Genomic DNA, 26,979 nt, shown 5'->3' on the forward strand with positions numbered 1-26,979 from the left:
ACACAAGGCTTGTTTTTCCCCGAATGTAACAAATTATAGGTGCCTTCTTTCTTCACCTTTTCATTTCTAAGCTGCCTTCGTAAGTTTCATGGAAACCAGGGGAGAGAGTTTTATTGCTCTTATTCTACCTGATGCCTGGGGTTCCCTTGTGATCTCTTGGTCCTTGTAGCAGAGCCATGGAAAAATAACCTCAAGTGTGGCCAGACTTGGTGAGGTAGAAGCAGCGTTATGCACTCTGCCTCACTTCTGATTCTCTTAAGAATCTGCCTTCACAGAAAGTGGATGTGACCTGTACTATACAGAAACGTCTTGCTAGGTATGCTCAAAAAGGGTTTAAAATTGTTCGAACCAATGTGCTCCTGGGCATAAAACAGGAAGGTGAGAAAGGAAAAGGTCAGTACAGAGAACAGTGCACCAAGCAGAAATGTTCCAGAGGGCCCTAGAGAATATAACTGAGGAGCTACTGTGAGGTGCTACTTTTGTCATTGGCTTTCTCAAGACTGTGCTGTCCACCTGTCCTGGTCCCTCTCATAATGTGCTCCTCATTGCACAGTCTCACTTGTGAGACCATGAAGAAGCCAAGTGAGCTTCGGTGGATGTTTGTGAGGCTGGGCAGGAGCTGAATTCCCCTGGAGTCATGCCACTGGCTGCAATTCACCCTGTGACATTTCTCGGTGCCAAAATGCTTTTAATCCAGCAGAAGACTGTATGTCCTTAAAGAAATAAGCAATGTCTGTAAGCTATGGAGACACAGTAAAAATTAATTTCTGTTTAAAAGTTTAATTGCAAATAATAATGAAATTGCAGTTTCTTCTAACAAGTGTGAACAATACCTCTTGAAATACCTTTCATGCTACTGAGGAAATATGCAGGTGTGTTTTTATTGCTTTTATCAATTGCCCTCATTCATTTCTTAGCACAAGGCCTTTCCAGAGATTGGCAATAGTCTTGCTTTTACAAGAAAGTTTGATTTAGGAGTTCTACTACCCATCATTGCTACATTGGTGGAGAAATGAAATGTTTATGACCTAATCTATACCATCCTCCCAAACCATGGATTTTGGTAATAGAAAGCTCAGTTTAATGCTCTAATAAACTGTGGTCTGATATGTACTGTGCCAATTTATGTAGACATCTGGATGTGAGAGTGAAACTTTATTTTCAGCAACATATCAGATTTGATTTTGATTGGAATTTAAGTGCCTGAATAAGTGACAAAGTATTGCATTTTTCATTATAAAATAAATGAGAAATTGTAGGTTACTAAGGAAGCATCTTTTCATCATTACACATCTGAGTACTTCCTTGTATCCCTGTGAAAGTCAGCCTCCCTGGAACAGGAAGGATGTAGATTTAAAGCTGCAACATATGGGGACTGAGAGGGGTTAGTGATGTTGAGTTTGCCTGCCAGAAAGAGGACATCTTTGCAAACTTTTTCTTGTGTTTGCCATCATAGCATGAGGGTTAGGGCTAGCAGATCTGTGTGGAGGACCCAGATGTTGTTATAGAGTGATGTCACATGCCTCAGTAATACAGAATAATCACATTTATTGCTGTTGTGTGAATGTGTCAAGAGAAGTCTCCAAATAGATGACAAATCTTCAGAGCCTTGGGCTGATGCTGTGAGGTGGCAGTGAGTATATATCTACTGACTTCTGCAGTGTTGAGGTGAATTAGTGCACTTTCTTTTCCTTCTTACTCTAGGGAAGAGTGACATGACTGTTGTGGTGCTTCCTTGGTTTCTTATTCTGTAGATGAGGTGGGAAATGACCAGCATCTAGCAGCTCCTGGAAGTGAGAAAAGCAAGCTACACAGCGGGTTGTGAGAAGACATGTCAATGATCTTGGGGCAGTGGTTGTAGCACAATGTGTACAGTGCTTGGGTGCTGTAAGACCAGTAAATAACTTCTGACACATCAGGCACACCTAACTGCTGTGCTTTGTTGCCCTGCAGAAATGCCTCTGTCTGTCCCTCTGGTCTCTATTTCTGCACAGAACTGCACCACCCACTGGCTGGAGACCATTCTTCTTAAGTCAGTTAAAATCTAGTCCAAGACTAGGGAGAACATTGATGGAGTGCAGAAACAGTTGTTCCTTTTAAAAACCCAGTGTCCATGTTTATACACTTCTGCATGCACGAGGAAAGCACCTGTAATGTGAATGGGGCAATGGGGACAGCAGTCTCTGCCTCACTGTCTCTTTGGCAGGTGTTGATATTGTGGATGGCTGTGCAAGCCCACTTGGATCTGGGATATCTCCAAAGTGAAGCCTCTGTCTTTTCCTAGCTGAAGATCCAAACCCTCGAGTGATGCTAGATGGAGGGGCACTGCTCTTCCTGCAGCTCCCTGTTGTCTGAAATCCATCCTGCTTAGTGCAGACAAGTCCCCTTCTTAGAGGGGCTTCTCAGTTGTCCCTGGCTTGGCAGAAACAGCTATGGAAATGTCTTTGCTTATATATGTGGTGGTAGCCTGCTGTTAATGAATACAGCCTGTGTCAAGAGCGGAATTATGTTCTTGTGCTCAGTGACCACCTCTCTTCAATTGATCTGATCTTTCTGCCTTGGTTTTGTATGTTGCCTGCTTCACAGTGCTGGTTGCTGTGTCTAGTGCTGCATACTGAGGACCTGGTGCTTGCAGCTTGAACTTTCTCTGGGGATTTAGCCCTGCTCTGGAGTTAAACTGTCAGTTGTGTTCAGTAATGGAAAGTATGTTCATTAACAATGTTCTATTTAAAATACAAAGCAAATGTTATGATGGCAAGAGGTGTCGGATGACAGGGACTGAGAATTACTTTTTCCATTCAGAACCTGAGCAAATGCAGGGTGGCTTTCCCCACCTGCTGAGGTCTTCAGTCTCTCTCTACAAGTAAAGGAGGAGCCCAGTTATGGTGTGTTGCGTGTCATACGTCAGTACAGTGATGCTTCTTATGTGGAGTATTTATTTTCTTAGGTGAACAGAAAATATAAGAGGAAGCAGCTGTCTTTGAGGAGTGTTCCTAGGATTAGAGCTCTGAGTGATGCTTGTGTTACCACTATGGAGGCAGTAGACTGAAACAAATTCAACCTTTAAATGGTTTTGAGGCAAAATAGCTTTCCCTGCTCTACTACAGATGATGTACCGGAGCTGTTCAGGCATTTCCAGACTGTGCTTTTGGGTTGGGTGTCTTTTGGATGGGATTTATTGATGAAAATAAAGCTGACTGTAGGAAAGGATTTTGTGTGTTGTTTGTGTTTTTGTTTTTTCTTTTTTTTTTTTTTCTTAAAGTAATTAAATTTCCAAAACATCTTGTTTCTGTTTTCAAAATAAGTAACAAAAAAAAAAAAGGTTTATGTTGAAGCTGTCGCTAGCTGAAAGAGGCTAGTAGACAACAAGTTTGCCATTCTTTATAAATGACTGAATTACTCAAGATCTAAAAAATGTTCATGTTCTTATATTTGTCTCCGTCTACATTTGGGATGGGGATTTTTTAAAATTACAAAAACCTGCATAGCTTAAAAATTCATGTGTAGCTCTATGAAACACTTGAAGACTCAGTTTCAGTTTAATGGGAGAGGAGTATTCTCTCTGTTTTAATCTGTTTTGTCTTTAAAAAATACTTCTGCTTTAATTTTTGAGGAGTGAGAATAGTGTGGGTAGTGTTACCTTGATTCCTTGCAATTAGAGTTCAGAGAAATACCATCAGGCTGGTGACATCTCATTATCTGGCTTTTTGTTTAAAAAAAAAAAATAATTTCTAAAAATGAGTGACCTAAAAATCTGTCTTCTACTTCACTGATGAGAAGGCATGCCATTTTGTTACTCATCCGGGCTTGGGCCCCAAATGTTTTAGAAATTAGTAAAACTTGTAATTTCAGAAAAGAAAATACGATTGAAAATCCAGACTTTGCTTTAGGGCTGCGTGCAGCCTTGAACTAGGCTGGTTCTGTGACTACGTGTCAATGGGGTGTGACAGGGCAGCGTAAAAAGTAGATTGGCAGCATATGTGGTGAAACATTGTTTTGTTGTTTGTTTGTTTGCTTTCCCAGCAACTGAGATCCACAGTTTCTTGGAAAAGGGAATAGCATGGATCATGTGTATAGGCAGTATGTTGAAGAACAGTAGGGTGTCTAGGTGAGAAACGCCCTCCAGACTGAGTCCCTATAAATAACTTGTTTTAACATATCTCATGATTTTTTGTTGGATGAGGTTAAATAACATCTTCATTATTATTATTTTTTTTTCTCTTCCTTCTTTCTAACAAGGGATTTTTCCACTGCATGTAGCAACCGCAACCCCCTGTAAAATACCTGCTGGCATAAATCTCCAGGCAGGGTGTAGTTCAGAGATTCTTTTGGCCCTGTATACCAGCATGGCGAGAGTTTAAATGGGAGATTTTTTTGGGGGAAGCCTCAGAAAAGAGACAGCTGCTGTTTAAATGTCTGTGGTTTATTCTCGTGCCAGCCGCCACTGCTGCGCCTTGCTGCACCTGTTGGCACTTAAATTATGGTCATTTCTTGCATAGTAACTTAATAAGGCAAAGTCAGATTTTAATAGAACAAGCTGACACTCAGATGGGGATTAAGGCAGTTTCATGAACACTTAAGGAAAAGATAGAGGAGCTAAATTTAAGGGCAGAGATGTTCAGGTAACAATACTTCCCGCTGCCACTCCTCTTGCCATGGCCCAGGGAATGATAGTCCCAGGGCCAGTTCCCAGATCGAGTCTTTCAGGGTGACTGTTTCTGATTGCTTTTTCTAGTTGTCCATATTTATAATACAGATGGTAGCTGGGATCCCTTCCACGTTGCAGCATGATGGAGGATATTTTGCTGGGAAGAGTGGCTCTGGGTGGTCTCCTGCAGCGTGGCCACCCTGCTTGGGTCTGGATCTTACCTGGTGAGCCAGGGCAGGTGCCACTCTGGGAACTGTTCCGATACCAGGTGCCAGGTCTCCTGCTAAAAACATCTGAGGGACAATGTAGGTGATAGTTCCCTAATTACTCATTCTCCCAGTCCCCAGAGAAAACATTTGTCATTCAGATTAAGTAGAGTGATCTCCTGGTGATGTCTATTTTTTTTTTTCCATAAAACTTTATTTTGTGAAATATACAGAGAAAATAAATTAAGTGCCAAGTGCTGCTTTGAGTGGGTTTGAACAGCTTTAGGGGAAAAAAGAATTCATAGCCACAAAGTGACCACAGGGATTTATTGATGTCTTATTTTTCAAAGAGATTACATTGTTTCAGCACAAACAACATGGAAGAGGTGCTTGCAATGGATGGATTCTGGATGGCAGCAGTTTATTCCATCTAGCTTGCCTTGGTGAAAGTTCAGTTTTTTTCAAATGAAAGTGTAGTGACCCAGAGGTGATACCTGTGGATGCACTGGTAAAAAGTGGTGGGGTTGGAGGTGTGTCATCCAGTTCTATGCAGTTTCCATGTTGATGGTGGCAGGCTGAGCAAGAATTTCAGGCAAATCTTGAGTGCCATCTGGTCTTTCTGAATTTGACTCATTCTGGGAAGGAATGGGAGAGTTGGACTTGAAATCTAAGTTTGCTGAAGAAACACTTGCAAAATGACAAACTGAGCCCTTGAATTCTGTTTTGAGGTGTTTGCTGCTTCATGCAGCTCTTGGACAAGAGTCTAATTTTTTTATTTGTATCATTGTGGAGATGGTGTCACATCAGTTTTGTAACCTATGTCTGGCCATGGGTATGTAGAAGACTTTAAGCATACCAAACAGACAGGTTAAGTGTAAATGAGAAGAACGTACCATTTGGTGTTTGGGGAAGTCCATTTAGACAGACAAGATGTGCTTTACAAATGCTGTGGAAAAATACAGATATGCTAGTTAGGAGCTGCAAATGTTACTTTAGGATATGCTTATAAAAATAACAGCTGTTTATGAGCTGATGGCATCAAAAAGACACGTTTCCGATCAGATTTGACCCAACATTGTGATAGAAAGTTCTAGTGATTAATATTGTACAAATCAAATTCTCTTTCTGCTTAAGTGTGATAAGACTAAATATATGACTAATAGAGCACTTTGTTTAAGCATTAGCTATAGGATGGGTTCCAGTCACTGCAGCTGCTCTTACAGAAAGTCAGAGTCTAGAGGTCTGGTGTTGACTGAAGTAGCCTTCTCTGCTGTGGCCGAATCTAGACTTTTGGGTAGTGTGAATGCAGGCTAAGCATTCTGCAATTGTTGTTTTCATGCGTAAGCCTTTCAACCTAACTCAGCTGTAGCTTTGTCTGACTGATTTGCACAAGAAGCTAAAATCCAACTGCAATGAAACTCTGTGAGAGAGAGAAATGTAGGTTGAACCCTTGCACCTACCCTCATAGTTGATGCAGCCATTGGAGTCTTCCTGACCTTTCATGAGTTCCTCTACTTCTTCTTCTGTCATCTTCTCGCCTGGACAGTGGAGAGAGCTCAGTTAGTTCTTCCACAGACATGCAACTGAGGCTGAACCCTACAAGCTCTTCCAAAGGTTTTCCTTATTTTCTGAGTTAGTAACAAAAAGACCTATAACTGAACTGAGCTTCATTACTTTTAACATTCTTTGGATGTTTTCCATGTGCATATAGACACAGGGATTCTAGTTATTCCTACAGAGTGAAGAAGTCATGCACCAAATTGTCTATCTTTGTCCCTGTGCTTTACATCACTGAGTTGTACAGCCTATTCTATACAACTTCTTTATAGTTTCCTCAAGAAGGGCAGCAGATGGGGAGATGCTGGTTCTCTTTCTGGTGACCAGTGATAAGACACCAGAAAATGGTATGTGGCCGTGTCAGGGGAAGATGAGACTGGATATTAGGAAAAGGTTCTTCACTGAGAGGGTCATTGGTTGCTGGAACAGGATCCCCAGGGAAGTGGTCACAGTACCAGCCCTGTCAGAGTTCAAGGAGCGTCTCAACAATGTTCTTAGTCATATGGTTCAGTTTTAGGTTGTGAGAAACAGGGAGGTGGACTTGATCCTTATGGCTCCCTTCCAACTTGGAGATATTCTGTGATTCTCTCTGTTCCTCAAACAAGTCACTCTTAATACCTCATCCAGATTTAGAAGTAATAAACCAAACCTTTTCATTTGGGCTTTCTACTGTGTTTTGTGTTCAATTTCCTCATGGATTCCCAGTTGGGAAACCCAAAGTCTTGTCTGGCTTTGTAACTTCCTACCTTTCCAAATTATGAGAAAAATCTCTCCTCCCTCTCCCATGTCTCCACACAGCAGCAATATTTAAAGTGCTCACAGAGATGATAATCCCTTACCCAGAGTAGCCAGTACGTGACGGAGTTCAGCTCCCATGACTGTGCCGTTTCCTTCCTTGTCAAAGACGCGCAGACCTTCAACAAAGTCTTCATAGGTACCCTGTTCCTTGTTGTTAGCAGCTGCTTGCAACATGGGCAGGAACTCTTCAAAAGTAATCTTCTTGGCATTCATCTCTGGAAAGAAAGTACCAGTTGCTACATGCTAGACTGTCTGTTCTTTTGGGATATTTGCCCTCAAATGTGGCAGACATGCCCACTTTATTTGCTTCATTCAGGTCTTCCGAATTGTTCCTCAGAGCTGCCCTTACCAGTCCTGAGTGTTTGGACACCTTCATATAGTTCTGAATGACTGAAATTGGGGATCACCTGCAACCAGATCCTTGCTAGAAGGAGGTGACTACAGTATTTACTTTTTTTTTTTATGTACAAGAGAGGAGAAAAGGAAATAGAAAATAGCTGCTATAACAAATGGCCTCAGCATGCCCAGGTTTGTAGGAGCTTTGAGCAGACCACCCTGGTCAGCAGAAATATACAGGTAGGTTTCTAGTCCCAGGGCACATCTTGGCTTATGCAGAAGATTCTGTGCTGGAAGGACCTGAAAAGCTGAGGATCAGCTGTTAGAAAAAGACTTCCAGCTCCTCAGCAAGGGCTGGAGCACACGCAGAGGGACTATGAGCAACCATGTGCATATATTACACCTATACCAAGTTAACACCAAAATGATCCCTACAGAGGATGCTACATAGCCCAAGGAGAACATTTCCCTCTTTCTGAGCACTGCATTCCCCATTGTCATCCTCTTCAAAAGGAACTGGAGAAATTCCATGTGTCCTGGCTCTTACTCCCCTATCAGAGCAAAAGCTACTCAGACTGTTGACGTTGCCTTACTACAGTTCCCCAGCCTGAAGAAAGACCCCTGAGAGACCGGAGGGTACTTACCCTCTTTGCTGGGGTTGCCCAGGATCTTGTTGACCTCGGCATTTGTAGGGTTCTGCCCCAGCGCCCGAATGATATCGCCAACCTGGCTCAGGGTGATCTTGGCATCACCAGTCCTGTCAAAGAGTAGGAAGGCCTCCTTGAAGTCTGCAAGGGAAGAGCAACAGTTAAATGGAGCCAGGCAGCTCCCTATCAATAAGCTGTATTGACAAAGACATGAGCCTCATATGTCAAGAGCATCTTGGTCTGTGCTGTTGATCTTTTCTGCACCGCAGTGTCTGATGATGCTGCGTGTTGGTTCCAAGTAAACCAGGTGAGATGGCTTTCCCTTGGCCATGATGTGCTTTCAGCAGACAGGCAGGCTTTGTGTTTCACTCCATGTGTAGGTGGAATGGTCTTTGTGCCTTGGGGCAGATTTAGGACTAATAAACCACATTTCAAATAATGTTTTCATCTTGTGCTGGGGATGTGAGATGCAGAGGTGTTTAGGTTCTTTCTTTAGCTATCCATATACTGCCTTGGTGAAGGAATTGCTGGCACCCAGTAAAACTGCTGATACAGGATATCAGCCTGCTAGGCTGTAATCTAATACATCTGAAACTAATCCTCCCACTATCTGATGTGAGAGACCTATAACCCTTTACTGCTAACCCTCTCCACTTACAGCTTTTATTGCTGGGTATGAAATCAGGGCTGCCTAGACCTGTGTAGAGCTTCCCCTTACAATATACCAACTTGACATCTGCTTCTGTTCTAGCAGCTGAGGTTGATGGAGCTGTACTGATTTATACCATATAATCTGATCTTTCATCTGGTACATTAATGACACTTAGCCAGAGTGAGGTATGAAACAATGCCAGTTTGCTATTAGCAAAGTCATCAGGAGAGTTCTCCCTTTTGTAAATCCCATTAAGTTTTATGTTCACTGAGTTCTGAACACTGCTCCCCAGCTCGAAGAAAAGGCCACATTTTACTTTTTGTCTCTCAGGCATGTATTTGACTGCAACATATCTTTGTTGTGGGTTTTTGCCTTTTAAAAAATATATAGCTACTCCTAGTTTATAGATGTGCTTATTCCAGCAGAACTAAAATCCCTCTGAGGAGGGTGCTACCCAGCTGCTGGTGCATCAGCCTGTTTGGGTGGAAATAGTTACTGAGGGTGGGATGTCTCTGTTCCTGGAAAATTCTCCCTCTCTCAAGTAGCTTTTATTTGCTTTGCTGCTTGGTTTAGTAATAGCAGCATTATAGCAGCTGGATGATCTGAAATATGTAGGGAGGATAAAAGAAATATTTTGCTTTATTATGCATGCCAGCAGCTTTGAATTGATGGCATTTTTTCCATAAATCCTTGCAGCCCATTTGTAAAAATGTTAAAGTGAGGAAGAATCCAAATTATTTTCTCTGACTGGGAGTGTTTGGATTGCAGAAAGAGAAATGTTTTCAGTTTCATTTACTGCACTATACCTTTCCCTATTGCTTTGACGGTGTAACCCAGAGTATTTCTAGTAAGTCCTTGAGTCTTCCATTCTAAGTACATTGTTCACTGTGAGAAGTCTACTATAGTTACAACTGGATTTTTTTTTTTTAAAACCTACATTATTTAATATAACCCAAATGCACCTATTAGGATATTTAAAACATTCCAGCCAGAGCTTCTATAGGGATTTTTGTTCATGTCAGAAGTTTTAATTGGATATCCCTATCAGATTAAAAAAAAAAAAAATAATATTGGAACTTGCTGGTGTCTTGTGAAGCAGAGGATAATGCAAGATGTTCAAGAATTGCAGCATATTCGGACTATTGTGTTCATATGCAACAGTTTATACAAGTCACTTATTTGCTAACTATTTCCATACTTCATTAATGTATTTACAGTAAAACATCCTTTCTTCCTCTCCATCCACAACATCTCCTGGCAAAAGTGACCTGTAAGCCTCTTGCATCTTCTGTTCATTTAAAATGGCAATGTCATTGCAGCTAAGTCAAACTTTCATCTCACTCCCTCCTTCTGTTGTCTTTCATCTGCCTATTTCCCCCATGACTTTTGAATGCAAGACTTGTTTTCAGCATCCTTGTGAATGGCCAGTACAGGAGCACAACTGAAATGTTCAATAGGTAGAGCTGCTAACACCAGCATATTTCCTCTTCATATCATGGCATAAACTTCTCAGCTTGGACAGCACATAAGCACCCAGATGAATTACATGTAAATCTACAGTCATATTCTTGTTCAGTGTAAGTCAGCACTGCTCCTCTAAATTCAAGAGTGTGGTGATTCATACCATCTGAAGTCCTAGCTGGTCTTTTTTCTAAAGGCTAAACTTCTGAGCCTGTAGCTCCTCTCTGAACCCACATACATATAAAACACATCAGCTCTCTTGTAACTTACCATCCTGTTGCTCCTGGGAGAACTCGATCTGTTGGAAGGAAATCAATCACAAAAAATAGCTTAGGAAGGGGGGGCTAGGGGAGAACCTGTTTGTTTTCTAAAGCATCCAGCTCAATCCATGAGTCATCTTCCAAAACAGCAAAAATGTGGCCTGTCAGACGTGTAGTGTAGCAGTAATGCAGACAGCAAAAGAGCGGTTAAGGCTAGTGACTATTTAGCATTTGGTAGCCATTATGGTCCCACTCCTGCCCCCTGTTAGACTTTTAACTTTTATTTCACTTACCATTAATTTGGTCTGGAGTGAAGGACTGCAGTTGAGAAGAAAAAGAGAGAGAGAAAAGAGAACTAGTACGGCTGAAAATGCACTGAGAGAAAGCAAATAGCACAAAGTAGCTGAGTGTTCTCACATCTGTCCTGCCTAACGTAATTAGGCCATAGCAACCTAAACTAGCAACTTCCCATGTAAAAATGTGTCACCAGCTCTGTTTTTAAAGATTCTGTTAAAATCTACATCCCAGGAAAAGCCAAGGTTGTGGCTAGAAGCAACAAAGATTTCAAGTCTCTTAATTAAGAAAGAAGTTGTTAATTATACCATTAGGTCATTTACTGTTTTAGTATAGACCTGTTTTATTAAGACCATTTGAAGTAATATTGTTTAACAAGTAGCTTTTCTACATTAAGATAAAAATGAAACCAATCCCATAAAGTTCGTGTTTCAAGTTAGGTTTTGAGTACGTTGTTTCACAAAATACTAAACTATGATATTTTCTTATATACCAATATTATTATTTTCCTTTGCTACTTTACTAGGTTGCATCCAATTAAAAAAAAAAATGCTTAGCAGACAGTACTAGCAGATTGTAGTCTTTCTGTCTGGAGCTACAGGAACCGCACATCTACCATTGCCTGGCGCAAAACTTGAGGCTAACTGGAAAACCTCGTGCAGTCCTTTAGGTTTAAGGAGGAAAGCCAAGCAAACCTAAACTGTCTTCTGGACTGTTGCACCCCGTCCCCTCCCCACAGAACTAACTTGAACGAGAATCCCAGTTTACTCGTGTAAAATACACTGGCTCACTTCTAACCATTAGCTTTCCAATGGACCCACCATGGTTGAGAGTTGGAAAAGAAGAGCAGCAGACGGGCAGGAGAGACTAGCTGAGAGGTCTTGAGAGTGGTCCTGCTTTCCTGGCCTTTCTTCCTCTTATTTATCTGGTGGTGCTGACGACATTGCCTGGATTAGGTGTCAGAAGGAAGCGGTCCCTCCCCTTGGCGAGTTCTTTAGCTTTCTTAGGGCAAAGTGACAGGAGGTTCCGTGTCTTGATGGACATCTTATGGTGGCTATATTTAGGAGGCTGGAGAGGGGCAAGGAGTGGCAAGCAGTAACTTTGATTCATGTCAGCACTTTCTGGGTCTGTACCATCAAGCAGGGATATCCCTTGTCCAGACCTCCCAAGGCTTCCTTATAGGGAAGGATTCTGTTTCTCCAATAAGCCATAAAGTCAGCAAAAAAGGAGCATGGTGGGTGAGAGGTGCCACCTGTTTGCCATCTGGCTGGTTTTAGGTGTGGCTTCCAGGTTGTGTGCTAGATGCAGTTGGATGATCCTTGTACCTTTGGGCTTTGCTCAGCCCCTTATATGGATGATACAGACTCAAGGCTGGATGGGTGGTGCTGCTGCTTGTCTGTGCGATGTGATCCAGTTGTTGGCATTGGGCAGAAGATTAACCTCTTGACTAAGGTGGTGTCTGACTGCAAAGTTCTTTGCACTGCTCACATTTTCCAAATTTTGAACATTTTTAAGGGGGAGACTAACTATGCATTTTGGATCCAACTGCTTTGCTAGGTTAGCAGCTGATGTGGAGATGTACCCTGTGGGGCAGGGTACACACTTTTCTCTAGGGCTGGAGTAAGGCAGGGCATCAGCATGCCAGCTTCAGAGCTCACTGGTGTGCTGAGGAGAGGTGTTGCTGAGGCTTTTGTGGTATGGAGGCAAGGGAGAAGCTGTGATTGAAGCTAAGACCCACAAAGTCTTTGGCAACTGGAAGGATGACAGCTCACTGTGGGGAAAGGGGTACTTGCTTTTTGGGAGACAGAGTGGAACTGACATGGTGGGACTACAGGTGGGGAATTTCTAGGTGTGTTGCAGGAGGTAGAGCCTGCAGCTTTTTCAGTAGCAAAGATCTAGTCCCACAATGTAGATCCCTCCAAGCCCAGGTCAAATCTCTGAGTCGATGCTGTGAAACATTGTAAAAGAATGATAAAAGTTGCTCCAGTCTTTTTCCTTTCCCTGTTACCTCAACTGGGTTGAGACTTTTGTGGAGCCAGAGTGGTAATGGTGGTGTGACAACAAATTCCCTGTGGCAAACTCAGATCACTGTTCTAATTTCTGTTGATGTCGAACATTCACTGCTCCTTGTTTTCTAACGACAAAGTGTGATTAGTGAAGGAAACTTTCTCCTGTAGTTCATTTAATTACCCTGAAGATAAGCATAACCTTTGTGAATGTCTCTTTTTAGTATGTTGAGGGCTCTGAAAAAAAGAATCAAAACCAAGCAGACTTAACTTTACTGGGGTGTGTTTTGGTGGGTGTGTGGTGTTTTCTGAAGAATCAAAATACTTGGTTGAATTTGAGACATTAACCTCCTACCTTCTGTTTTAAAAACTAATGACTCAACTGCAAATAATTTTTTAAGCTTGCCATTTTAGCTGGAAAATATTCTGTCCAAACAGATTATTCATATTTTGGGGGGAATATCTGGAAAATACACTAAGTATGAAAAATGCTCCACTGCCAATCCTTCACTCTTTTTTTTTTTTTCTATAGTATTTGTAATCTATTAGCCTGTGGGAACAGGGATGTATCCAGGACAAAGTGTACCCATGATCAGGTGTGGTTGTATAGAAAAGGGGGTTGATGCTTTTGTCTGAATTAGCTAATATAGGTTTAGGATAGTGCAGATTTCCTGATGAATACTGGCTGGGGCTGGAGCTCAGGCAGTGGGAAAGCTAATATAGGTCTTGGCCATCAGTCCCAATGCATTAATAGAGGAGCTTTCTAAAGACTTTGGCAGAGCTGAAATGTTGTCTGGGTCAATGCAGTGTGTTGCCTTTTGTGGAATTTTCCTTCTGCCCTCAACCTTTTGCACTCCAGTGCTGGCAACTGAGAAATGTTCCCCTGAAAACAGGATTAAAAAAAATTTAAAAATTTAAAAAAAATAAAGGAAAACTTAGATTCATTTTCTTGAACATGTTTTTCCTTCCAGATAAGCTTTATGGTTGGCTACAACAAAACTCATCCCGAAAGACTTTAGATGCCAAGCAGAAAACAATTGGGATGCTTTTGTTTTACGCATAGAAAACTGATACTTGGATTAGCCATCTGGCTTGAATAGGCTATCAAATATGTATAAATTGAGAGGGGTCTACACGCAAGCTGATTGATCTTTTGACCATGTGAGACTTTGGCTGACAGTTTAGCGGAGGAAATACTAGTGTACCACATCAGCCCTTCATTTTATTACCGATTCTTGAATAAAAGCTCACTAGACAGAGTTTTGCTGGAGAGAAATATTCTAGCATAGGCATATTATGTTCACTTGAATTGAGAATCACCCTGCTTTAAGTTAATAGTCTGGGGACTTAAAATGTTACTTACTTTGAGTAAGGGCACCTACAAATGGCCTCAGTATAGAAAATATTGCAAAAACTCCTTAAAATAATCTAATGGTAAGTTTTCTGTTTCTATAAGATACTTTCATAAATTTCAGAAGGTAGAAGAATTTTTGCAGTGATCCGATCTTTGTTCTGATCCTGGTGGTGTTTTCTTTGCCTTGCCATAGGACATGATGAGTCTCAGGGCTTTAGGTAAGGTGTTGAAATTTCAGGGAGTTTGGTTTAGAAAAAATAAGGTCCACTCTGCAGAAACAGTGAAAGATCGAAGGAATTGCAATACATGGAAAGACCAGAAGGACCTGAATTTCTTTAACTTGGCTTAGCCCTTATTTATAGACAAAGTTGTTATCCAGGTTATCTGTGCCAAAGAAAAAGGTGATTAAGTTTTTGTTTGCTTTTAAGATCAAGGCTTTTCCTTGTATAGTTTGTGACCACCATCTAGTCATCTTGTTGCTAGATAGAGGCATTCTGACCAGGTCCCACTTGCATAGGGTGGGGTGGGTAGGGTTGTATGCAATTCTATTGCCAGCTAAGCAGAAGACCCAGTCCACACAAATCTTTATTTTCAAATTATTACCCAAGCTTCTAATTTCCCAGCAAATAACTGGTTCATGGGCCTTAGGGCACTGACCTTTGCAGCGTGGTGCTGTGCTCACATATTCAAGTTGGTGGGTACTGGGACTGAGTACGGCTGTACTGGAGTGACAGTCGCTTTGTGCTCACTGCAGATGTATAAATGTCTTCCCAGGGCTTTTGACCCTGTCCAAAGATCCTGCTGGGAGTTAAAGCATTCAGCCACTCCATCTGCTTGTTACCCTTTGGGTGAATTACAAAGAAGGGAATAATCTTGAGATTTTATTAGAGAGTCATCAGATATTTCAAGGTACTGTCACTGTAGAAGAGACTGAGAAAATATTGGATGTCTTGAACAATCAGTGAGGAGAAAATTGGAGAGTCCCATAGGATACTCGTATATTTAGCCTTTTATTCAAGACTAGACTTTTTGGTTTGTTGTTGGTTTGGGGGTTTTTTTGGGTGGAGGCAAACTAGGATTGTGCCTACAGCAGTTCATATGATATCTTCTAGCCATTAATGCCTGCTTCTTGATTAATACAGCTGCACATATTTTCTAGTAGACATCACTGAGTGCAGGATTACACAGCTCTCATGCCCTCTGAAAAGCAGGCTGTCATTCTCCTGTCCCTCACCCTGGTTTGATAGCTTGTGTGATCAATCCCATGGATTTTAGAAGCTAATTCTCATTTAAGTAAGAATCAACAGCCTGATGGATTTAGCCTCGTGTCTTTTATGAGGCAAAGAAATATTAGGAACAGGTGAGCTCTCGAGAAACAGAGCTCTGTTTTGAGAACAGAGGTGCCTGGAAATACAGTTGAAGAAAAGAATAAAATTGACCACTATTAATATAGGAGAGAAAATTGTGTGAGATACCATGAAGCATGGAAAAATAGTTCAAAATCTTTGTGTTGAATAGACTTAATTGCAAGTGAATTTGAATTTTTTCTAAGTGTTCTGTGTAACTTTCCAGTTTGTTTACTTTTAAAACTTGTAACTTCACAGTTGTGCAAAAACGTTTGGATGAGCCTTGCCGATTAATGTGCCCTTTTGAAATGTCTGGGAGCAAAATGTGCTCTAGCTGTGCTATTGATCATACCACTTTGAACAGATTTCATTAGCTTCATGGGAGGAAGAGCATTCAGTTGTGCTCATCTGTGCAAGTGTCCCTTTTCCAATTGCATTTAGTTTGGCCTGAATGTGTGCAATCCAGAGGATGTGCAAGGCAACATGAGGCTCTGGAGCTTGCTCTCAGAAGGATTTGTTGTTTCAATGTGCCTCCCAGCGGCAGTGTTAGAGCATTAACATTATTTAAACTATTGCTACTTGACATTTAAGCGCTATGCAGTAAACCAACCAGTTGAAATTGCTTTTTGGCAACACGGGTATAAGATGTAATCAAGCCTCAGTGAGGTGGGGGCAAATTTCCAGGTTGGTTGTTTCGTATCTCCTTACAGACAACTTCTTTCTTTACTTGTCATTGGCTAAATTAGTCACCTTCTTCTTGCCCTATGTAAGATATACTCAAATATCTTGTTACTAGCTTTACAATCTCTGTGCTCTAAGGGGGTTTCAAACAGTATTTTAGAAATATTGTGGGGTTGTTTTAATTTATTGGTTGATGGGAGAAAAGCTCTGCTGCACCAATGCTGTTAACACTTGAAATTACTCTGTGAGTTCTTGAAATGTTGCTCTGTGTAATTTGCTTTAAACCCCACTGTTTCTAACAAAGTTTGTCACTCCCCAGACCCTCCAAAGGCTAGGTACTACTTTTTTTTTTTTTTTTTTTTTAAAAAGAAAAAAAAAAAAAAAAAAAACAAAACCAAAAAACGCTGCCAAAACTTTGAATTGCTAAGAATTGATTTTGTAAACTATCATTATTTTCAAAATAATTTTTTAGGCTAGCAGACATAAGAAAAAGTGTCTGCTAATATATATGGACAGTCCCGAATTTTGAGGGACTTGTTCCTTAGCAGCACTTTAGGAAGAAAAGGAGGCAAAGTTCTTCTAAGAACTTTGTAAAGAAAATGAAGTGGTGGCTTTTCTGTTTGTTTTTCCTTCTGATTTTCAACAACGTGCCAAAGAGATGTCTTGATGAGAGTAGAGTCTGATGTCCAGGATACATTGAGATGCCTTTATGCCATGCCTTGCTTGTACAGTGATTTAGCAAATGCCACCAGTGTGGGTCTGGCATCAGTGGTGGTGTTCACAGGGGCAAGGGATTTGGCTGGAGCTGCCCTGCTCTGAGTGGATCCCGTATGGTGCTATATCTCACTGGTCAAAGCAGTAGTAGGAGCCTGGTCTGGATGCTGTCAGATGTGCACCTTTATATCTCTTAAGACTAAGTCATATTTGCACTTGTCCCTTTCCTACAATAAAGAACACTTGGGACTAGTGAACTTGTCCAATGGGTATATCAATCCTATAGATTCTTTCTGGAGTCATCGCTGGAGCTGGATCAGGAGTAATCTGAAGTTCTGTGCCAAAAATTTCAGGGAAAAACCTACCAGTTCCTAAGAAAGCTCTTAGCACGATGAGCAAAGCTGCTGTTAACATTCCTGTTCTCACTCCACAGCTTCATGTGGAGTTTGGCTGCAGTGTAATAGCTCTCCAAGTGCTTCAGCTCACACTTGCAGTCCTGCTTGCCCTCCGGTCCAGAAGCTTTCTGTCAGTGCATTTTAGTAAGTTTCTCTCTCTCTGGTTATATCCAATGCAATGTCTGTTCAGAGGTGACCTACTTGAGTAGTGAATGTAATAAGAATTAAGGACACTTGGAGAAACACTTTTTACTGTCTTAAGAGCTCTGTATTTAAAAACAAATGATCACACAGGTTTGCTTCCATGCAGCAGGCTTTGTCATGCATCACACAGTTACACAACACCAAAGCAAGTCTTTACTAGGTGATAGCTTTTAATTATTTTTCCCCTAAAGATGTAAGTAGCTTATCTGCCGTCGAGTGTGGCATAATTGGTGTCCTGGGTTTTCAGGCTTGAAAACACCAGCATGGGAAGCCTTGTGTACCAAGTGGATGTCATGTACACCACAGATATTTACAAGAACCCAATCTCTGTCTTTGCTCAAGAGAGGATTCTCAGGTGTGTCCTCCCAGCAAATGGTCTAGTGTGACACTGCATCAGGGTGCTACATGCTTGAGTCCTCAACTGCAGAACAGGAGCCCATGAAGTACTGCACTCTGCATATCATATCCAGCACCCAGATCCCCAAACATCGCAGCTGATGCTGTGAGCCTGGGCTCAGTCCAACTGGTTGCATGTACTAGAAAGGGCCCTTAGGTTTCCAGTAAAAAAACACACTTTTCCCGTTGGTGGTAGGGATTGAGTTAAACTGATTTGGGTAATATGAAGTTTATCCATTTCCTGTTGCCTCAGTGACAAAAACAAGCATGAGACATCCTCATAATTAATGTCAGTTTTTGCAGACATAGACCCATAGTGGTGTTGTTTGTTAACAAATTCGTTTGTTAACTCACAGTTTCTTCTCACTCAGGTTTGTGTGGGAGAAGGAACCTGACAAAACAGATAAGCTATCTTTTTGCATGTCCTTGGTCACAGTTTTAACTACAGAATTCTTGGGAGTCTCTTAAGAAAATGACTCATATGGTCATTTTGCTTTTAATCATGGTTGGTTCCTCATGGTAACTCTGATGCATCCATCATCCTGTTCTCTTTTCAGTTATTTTTTAATCTTTATCCTTTGTACCTATTGTTCAAATCCAGACCATGCAAGTAATAAGGAAAACTGGAAATATCTGCAAAACAGATTGAGTTTGGTGTTGTTTCCCAAGTAGAGGGGAAAAGGGTCTTTGCATTTCCATTTAAAACCAAATTCTTCCTCCCTGCCTCTTTCTGTGGTTGCTGTACTGTAACATAAGGTGAGCTGAGAAAGGACTGAGTTTAGATTTGAGTCTTTAGCAGTCAGGTGTTCTTGTTGCTCAGTTTTATAGTCAATAGATGGTACTCAAAAATAGAAAATCCTATGCCAGCTGCTATTAGTACTAGCAAATAACCAAATATTTGCGTTGTGTTAAATTTAAGTGTGTTGGGGGAACAGAAAAGGGTGAAAGCCATGTCACAACTTCTGATGGTGACAGTCAAGTTTGGGATCCCTGCATTTGCAAGAACCCAGTTTGAGACCTCATAAGGAGTTATAAAAAAAAAAAAGCTTAACTTTCAAATTGTGCACACCAAAAGGGTCAGAAAAGAACAGATTCCCTGAAGATGGGCCGAGAAAGAATCACAGAATCAAAGAATCACCACCCATGCTTGTAAGCCACCTGGTTTGTTTTGGAGAATACTAGGATCTCTGGTGCCAATTTAAGATGAAGCGCTCTGCCAAATGTGGCTTATTTGGCTATTGCAAACCCTTACTAGGCAGCTCTGTCCTTACCCACTCCAGCTGTAACAGTTAGAAGGGGCTTTGATGTCCCTTTATAAAAGCTAACAAAATCCTTCTGTGTCTGCTGTGTGGCTCCCCAAATCATCATGGTGCTGCAGCCTGGAATTCCCAGTCACCTCTTGTTAGTAGCACGCTCTGGCATGGCTGCTAATTCCCCTGAGGAATGGAGGGGAGCCCACTCGATGCCTTTGAACAAAGTGCTGCGGGCTTTGACTCCACACCTGGTAAACGAGCACAAAGAGTCCCAGGACAGGATTGTTTACTGGGTTCTGGTCAAAAACTTAGTTTTTAAGTACTCCCTGGCTCCAAAGTTTTGCTGGAAATGGTGCTGTGCCTTTTTCCCTGATGAGACTTTTGTGGCTGAATGGAAGGATTCAGGATTAGTTTATGCTGATTAAGGGACTTGAAAGAGTTTGATTCCTGAGGCTGCCACATCTCCCAGGCAAATTGCTGATAAGACATTGCTTTCTTTTGCTGTCTGAGCCCTCAAGGGGTGAAAAAGGATAACCTGGGGTGGCTGGTTGGGACTTTGGGAGGTTGTCCAGTCCCTACTCCAAGGCAGGTTGCCTTCTTAAAGAGCCCAGCATGGGAGGTCCCATGGTTTGCCTGAGCAGCTCTTGACCTGACCCTCAGGTGAGAGGGGGAGGTCAGGGACAGAGGGGATGTGTGTCACCCTCACAGGCAGCCTGTGTTTCTGCATCACCTTGGCTCACACCTGTGTGGCTGAGTACATTGCAGGGGCTCCATCCACCCCTGTTCCTTGCCTGCTAAGCTCATGATGAAGAGTGGAGGACATACTGGTAGAAGGGTGTATGCTAGTCGTAAGCATGCAGGGCATGGAGTTGTGCCACGCACCCCATTTGCAGGGTAGTCCTGTAACTTCCATCATGCTGCTCATATCTTCATTTCTTTGCAAACAGGAGTAGTAATGCTTATGTGCTGCCACTAGTGCTAAGAGAATAGTCTTGTCTTACTAGCCCAGGTTTTACCCCCTCCTTTCAAAGAGGGAAATATTATGTCTGATGTTATCTTTCAAAAGAAAGAGAATTTAGGGAGACTATAATCTTTTCAGTCTGAATATGACAAAATATGTAGTGTTCTTTCTGTGCTACAGTATATATTTACTGCCATTATAGAGAGCTGTCTGGATAAAGGAGTGAATTGCAGAGAACTCAGACTGCAGCCTGGTGTCTTTAGCTGGTAATGTAATATTAAGTTTATTTATGTAAAAATAGATTAGCTAGGACCACTGAAGTTGAAAATTCAATTTTCTTCTAATAAACTGGACATAGAAAGCTATCAAATAATATTAAACTATTTAGTAGGAAATCTAGTTTGTGTTCCCCTTCATTTCTGGAGGTGAGTGAAATGAGAGGTCTAATCTAATTTTCAGACAGTATTCTTAAAAACAGTGGGCTTTTTGTGTAGCTTTTACTATGATCACTCAAAGTATTTCAAAATGTCTTCTTTTTTTCCCCTCTCTTGCTCTTGTTTTACTTTGCCAGTGGGTTCAGCTTCAGTCTTATGAGAAGCTGCATACTGCTTCACAAAAATACTGACTACCAATATTGAAAATTAAAGTAAATTTCAAGAAATTTCACGAACTGGGTAATGATCTTGGATCTCTGTGTTAAGATACCTGAAACAGAATTCATCATGAGATGAAAATGAGTAGGTTCTATTAGCAGTCTTTGTACTCCTTCTTTTCTCCATAATAGGCACGATTCCTTATGTAGAATTTAGGCAATTGGTCCTGGGACCAATCAGCTTGTCAAGTAGGTGGAGAATAACTATTTATAGTCCTACCCAGAGAAACTGGTCTGTTTCTTCATCTCTTTAACTACTTAACCTCCCTCTCCTCTTTCCTAAGTAAAGAATTTCCATCATGGAGTTGTTTTTGGTGAAGGGTCAAGGCAACAATCCGTGAGGTTGGTTGGCACGAAAAGTGTAATGATGATATGAGATTGAATGGAAGCGCAGTCAGGGGGAAGCCTCCAAAAGACTCTTCCTCTTTGTTGTTTTCAATTTGCAGTGAATTGCAGATTTTGAGCAAATATGTAAAGGTAAGGGAAAATCCCTTGAAATGCTTCTATCTGTGGCTTTCTAGCTCGTGGGGACTATCAATGTTTGCTGCACAAGGCAAGTGAAAAGAAAATAGATAAAACTGCCAAATCCCTGAGGACTTTTTACTCTGTTTTGGTTTTGCTTTTGAAGATAAGCCATGCTGATCTCAAAACATATAACCAAAGGGTCATGAGGTGGTTGCAAAAAAGAATTTGAAACTGCAAAATAAGGTGTAGTTTTAGTACAGCGCTATGGGAAAACATTGCACTTTAAGTTTCAGTGACCTTTCCTTGTCTTCAAGCACCTACTCTAGGGGTTGAGGGCGTTCTTTGGTGGTTGTGTTGTTTTTGTTTTTTTTTCTCTTTTAAACTTAGTTTTACCAAACAGATCAGGCTGATACTGATTTGGTAAAAATTCTGAGGGCCACCTTCCAAAATACTTTTTAAATCACTAGGCTTCACTCTTGTGTTAAATCACACACCATGCCTTACACTCCTCCAGCTACTCAAACAATCAAAAGCTCAGGCAGGTCAACAAATCCATTGGCTGAGGTTACTTATTCATTTTACCGCAGTCCCCAAACCGGAACCAAGCACACACAACGTTTCACTGCAGGCCTCAGCCCGGACTCTGCTAACTTTCCCCTTTGGGTCTGCGATCAGCACACGTTCATCCTTTTACCTTGATGCTCTTGAGGTCGATTGCGGGCTCTTTGGGTTTAGCTGGTGCCGGTGCTGGTGCAGGTGCTGGTGCTGGCGCTGGTGCTGCAGCTGCTGGTTTCTTTACGTCCTTCTTTGGTGCCATTTTGTGTTGCTTAAAGTTGAAGGTAAAGGTGCCCCCTCAAAAAGCTTAAAAAAAAAAAAAAAAAAAACAAAAAACCCACACCCAAAAAACCCAGAAACAACAAAACCAAAACAAACTAAGTGGTTCCCTGGAGAGGAGCAGTGGTCAGAATGAGCTGCAGTCTGTGCCCTGGAGGTGGACCCAATGTGCTAAACTCTATAAGGGCATATATATATTTCACTTAGTGCCTCATACAGTCCTGACACATGCAGCTGGATTGGACAGCTTGCTAATCAAGGGGGATGTCATTCCAGCTCAAGCTATAAATGGAATATAGGAGTTCAGGGCTTTGTAAGATCAAGGGACTTCAGTGGCTTTCCCGCCCGCCTCTTTAAAAACCCCAGTCACCTCCCCTGTATTTTTTTTTTAATGTGTACAAAGAAGTGGGAAATACGACAAACACAGTTCAGATCTGTCATTGACATTTGGGCATGGATTGGACAGTCCTTTTTCTCATCAGAATTTCAGTTCTGTTTAAGTAATAAATCTTTCTTTCTTTCTTTCCCTCCCCTTTTCTCCCATGCCCGTGCAGCACTCCAGGAGGATTCAGTTTCAAGTAGGAATTTTGACTTGCATGGCTGGGAAGATCATCAATTTCCAACCTCATTTTCCTCTACCCCCACAACCCCTCACTCCTCTGCTTCCTCCTTTTGCAAGGAAGTGTTGATCAAGCAAAAGCTCTGGGTGTTTAAAAATAAAGCAGACGAATAAGGAAAACACTGCAGTACCTTCAGCCAAGGCATCTCTCCCAGACCCAGAGTGTTCTTACTATTCCTTTTTATTACGTTAAGACCATTTAAAATTGAAAACTGCTTCCTTTAATATTTTCCTTTGAACTTCTTTCTCTTCTCCTAGGGATAAGCGGTGCCCTTATAGAATGGAGATCAGCCAGATGTTATGTTTTCCCCCACAAAGGGTTTCATTTTGTGACGTATTTGTGATTTGAAGCTAGCAAGCAGTAAAAGGAGGTGCTTCTGTTTTCACCTTGATTGCCTGCCCATCCTGTGTTTCTTGTTTCTTTCCACCCCTCAGTCTCCTGGTGGACCTCCTTGTTCCCCATGCCCTCCAGGAGACACAACTCTCAGGAGAAGATGGCTTTTCTATTTTCAGGAGACTTTCTAGTGCAGCAAAACAGCTTCTAACTCTTTCAAACCTAATGGTTCTTCCAGGTCCATTTGATTGAGACTTTCTGCAGAAAAATGCAGAACTGCTGATTTTCCTCCTTTTTTCAGCAATCTCCCTCCCATTTGCTTTCCAGACTCCTGAAGTTCTGCACTAGTAAGTGGAAGGCTTTTAATGGGGCTCACATTTCTGTCTCATGAACTATACTGTGGAGTGTTTTGTAATTAGAAGTTTACAGCATGAAGGCCTGGACAGACAGTTTGCATCCAAAGTCTGGCAGGGTATTTGAGCACTTGAATTTTAGATTGGTGTGATTTAAGGAAGATAAGTTGACCAAAAGGTACAGGGAAAAAAAAAAAAAGGATGGAGAGTGGCTAAAGATGTATTTTCATGTATGAAAACCTGTACTCAGGGCTCTTCTTTGCTACAGCCCATGCCCTTGAGCAAGAGGTATTTTGAAAGTTGTCATCTCTTTTGAATCAATGCACATATACTTATGCATACAGTGTGAAGCCTTGGCTCAGTCTCTGCTTTAGAGAACACAGACCAGGAGAGATTTTATTTCTTTCCCCCCCACCGCCACCTTGAGTTTTGTTAATACTTTGGGACAAAGAGCCTGTGATTTATGAGTGCTGCTGGCTGCTTTCAAGGTGCTTGATGGAGGGATCCCTGCCCTGCTGGTCTGCCTGGGAAGGTGATGGCATGGCCTGTCCTGCATCACTGCAGGTTTGCTCTGGCGATGCTGATGTTTTGCATTGTGCAAATCAAACTCTAGCACAGTCCACCAGTAAAAATGGATCCTGGAGCTTTAAATTGGGTGGAAATAGTCTAAAATAATTTTTATGCATTTCTACGCATGTGAGAACCAGTGATGATCTAGTAACTTCTGTGGTCACCTAAGGTATGCAATGAAGTAAGCCTGAAAGCCAACATCTAATATATTTATAAGGAAGATAGGCTTTCAAAAATGAAGCATGAACTTACTTCTGGCTTGGCACAGTGTGGCCTGTCTAAGAATGCAGATGTGCCTGGACAGGCTTTATGGTGCCATAAAAGGAGGTTTTGTGAGGCTACCACAAAATGATTTTATATTGATCAGATAAACAGGTGCAAAGGAGGAAGAGGATGGCAGGTCCTTATTTAATTTGCTGGGTTAAGGACTTGGATCCAGTCAGTTTTCTGGGCCTGGTATGGGACACCACAGGGTCTATCTGCCTGGCAAGCTTGGATGGATCCCAAGGCATCTCTGGGAGTGCATCAGGTCTGTCGCTAGGGAGCAAAGTCATCCCAAGTGATGCAGAGGAGATGTGTCCCTGTGCTCTTGTGTGGGAGCTTCTGTTTGCAGGTCTCTGTGGTGTCATACTGTCTCACCCTCGGTGCAGAGCTGGTTCCAGGGGCTGCAGCAGGAGGGCTTCTCTTCCACTTTTAGCAGCAGCTACATGTGAGCAGGAATACTCGAAGAAACCCCCAGCCTCTCACTTGTGCTTGCTAGGACTTGCTGAGATCTGCTTCTAAGGGAAAGCAGCAGCAGCTGAGGATGCAAATTATCACTGGCATCTGCCTTGTTGGGTGCACAGCTTCTGGGAGTGTGTGGATGCCTCTCTCCGGCAGGAGAATCCATGTTGAAGGGAGGCATAATTAATGGTGGTGGAGCTTCAGATTTCCCAAGGGCCCAGGAAATCTTGAAGTGAGAAAGCTGTTGGTTGGAAAGTGTGTCCTGTTAGAGCTGCTACCTATGGAAACAGGGGTCAGCTTGCTTGGGGTTTGCCTGTTTTTTTTACAAATGGTTTAATTCATGAGGATGTGGTTCTGGCCAACTCAAAACTTTTATGCATTATGGCTACAAGTGTGTTCTCCATCCACAGCATTGACATGATTCATTCAGAAACTTCTGAGGTGGAATACATTCCTCTTTTCAGGCTAAAGTTACGCAGAGGCGGTAATGATTGCAGCACCAGAATGGAAGTGGGAGTTCCTACTCTGGGCTGCATTCCCTGTGCAGTTCCTCTGAAGTCTCTGCCTTTCTGGTTCAGTTTTAACAGGATGGCTCTGTCTTGGGGTTTCTTAGAGCCCAGGGAGTCAGGCCTTCCTTCAGGAGGAGGGATGTGATGGTTTAAGTTCACGCAGTGGAGACTAGATCTTCCATATTTCAGGTGAGCATGCAAGCCATGGAGCTGTTGGATAAAAGGATGACTGCTGTTGCTTCTGCTCTGTTTCACAATGAACTCTCTTTGAGACTTTTGCCTTTTGCTGTCTAAAATGCCTGGAAATGTAATTAACTTTCCACTTACCCAGTAACTTAAAAACAAGGTACTTGGTTCTTCATTATCCACTTAGAAACTTTCTTTTCCTTTTACACTTTTGATATATCCACCAAGCCACGCATGCTATAATGATTGCCCAAGAGACGTTTCTACTAGTTGCAATTTATCTGCAGTGTTGTATAGGGTCAGAAGGTAAAGCATGTTGCTTCCAGGGTAAGTTTGCTCTGAGGAGCTTGCGCCACCAGTTTCCTTCAGCATGCTTTACTCTGCCCAAGACAGCCAGGGCAGCCAGAGGGCTGGTTTTATGAGGCTGCAGAGGAAGAGATCCTTTTTAGGTGAGATCATGCTAATTTATATGCTATTACCTTATTGCCAAAAGGATCACTGTGAGTTAAGTGTGTTTGAGTTCTGGCTTCCAATGTGGTTTCCTTGCTTTTTGTGAAATTGTTGGCAAGTTCATCACAAGGTGCCAGATCAAGAACTAGGGGAAGTTTTGGTGGTGACACAGAAGGCTGTGGTGGAAGTTCACTTTCAGGCAAGGTGTGCAACACTGAGGATATAGACAGTGTTTACAAATACCTAAAGGCAGTCAACGTATTCCAGTCTCAAAGAAGCCTTTCTCCTGTCCCATGCACATTTATCTTCTATCATTTCAGCTGTCTGACACGTCCTCTCTTTCCTCTGATAAACTAGTATCTAACACCTGTTGCTGTTGAATGTTTGCTATGTTCCTCTTCTGAAGGTTGAGTGGCTGCAATGTCAGCGGGAAAAGTTGCAAGTGTACATGTACCATTTGGCAAGCACCAAGCTTTGAGAAAGATTGCAATGATTTGGAGCTGTGCCCTGGTACAACCACCTACTTTATTCAGCTTCTAAGTGGGGAGTCATCCCATTATCCAAAGTCACAACATGTACAGGGAAGTTCAAGAAAAGATGCTGTGTAACTTGTTGCTGGGGGACTATTTGAGGCCAAGAACTTAAGATGTAGAAAGAAACTGGGCATTTAGGCAGTTTTGAAGTATGTAAGGGTTACCATAATTTATAACACGTTTTGAAGGAATATGTAATCCATTTCACTGTGCTTAAGCAGGTCTTGAACTGATAAAGACTGGGTGCATTTTTCCACATCAAGATCGCAGAATCACAGAATATGATTTAGATGCTACAGAGGTGCTTGTGTCATCTCTTAAAATTGTGGCTTTGGCCATAAGAATGAGATGGCTTCCTTGGCTGGCCTGCTTGACTGATTTGATTCTCACGCATTTCACCACAGGCTTAAAGTAACAAGCCAGGGATCCGCTGCCAGCACACTCTCTCAGGATCTCAGCTTCAGGCTGTAATGCTGACTGTGTGCAACAGGCTGCCTAATTAATCTACTAATTATTTGACTTTGTCAGTGCTCACAATGTGCAAGGCAGAAAAGCAAAGACATTTGTTATCCAAGATGCTGG

At 42.0% G+C, this 26,979-nt stretch overlaps 1 protein-coding gene and 1 long non-coding RNA gene across 3 annotated transcripts in view; one reads left to right on the top strand and one right to left on the bottom strand.

Annotated features, from left to right (window-relative positions):
• Positions 1–26,979, top strand: part of LOC135579875 (uncharacterized) — a 40,491-nt gene that overhangs the window by 1,767 nt on the left and 11,745 nt on the right. The window lies entirely within an intron of this gene.
• Positions 5,168–22,308, bottom strand: MYL1 (myosin light chain 1). 2 transcript variants are annotated; one of them, XM_005501696.3, is made up of 7 exons: positions 21,981–22,308; positions 10,576–10,603; positions 8,190–8,333; positions 7,251–7,424; positions 6,315–6,392; positions 5,748–5,800; positions 5,168–5,489 (listed from the first exon to the last, which is right to left on the bottom strand). In XM_005501696.3, exons 1-6 carry the CDS (start codon positions 22,101–22,103, stop codon positions 5,772–5,774), a joined length of 576 nt encoding a protein of 191 aa, XP_005501753.1. In that variant the 5' UTR covers positions 22,104–22,308; the 3' UTR covers positions 5,168–5,489; positions 5,748–5,771. The 2 variants fall into 2 exon arrangements, with proteins under 2 accessions (XP_005501753.1, XP_005501754.1); XM_005501697.3 differs by lacking the exons at positions 10,576–10,603; positions 21,981–22,308 and adding exons at positions 10,859–10,883; positions 11,681–11,813 and having other exon boundaries at positions 5,255–5,489.

The sequence above is a fragment of the Columba livia genome, chromosome 7, assembly GCF_036013475.1.
Source record: "Columba livia isolate bColLiv1 breed racing homer chromosome 7, bColLiv1.pat.W.v2, whole genome shotgun sequence".
Taxonomy (NCBI): domain Eukaryota; kingdom Metazoa; phylum Chordata; class Aves; order Columbiformes; family Columbidae; genus Columba; species Columba livia.

Bases quoted from the DNA above. Each gene is read 5' to 3' on its own strand.
- MYL1 (XM_005501696.3), bottom strand. From the start codon at position 22,103: ATGGCACCAAAGAAGGACGTAAAGAAACCAGCAGCTGCAGCACCAGCG. The intron at 10,604-21,980 runs GTAAAAGGATGA...TCCTTCCAACAG, and splicing joins TCGACCTCAAGAGCATCAAG to ATCGAGTTCTCCCAGGAGCA. The intron at 8,334-10,575 runs GTAAGTTACAAG...CTTCCCTTGCAG, and splicing joins CTCCCAGGAGCAACAGGATG to ACTTCAAGGAGGCCTTCCTA.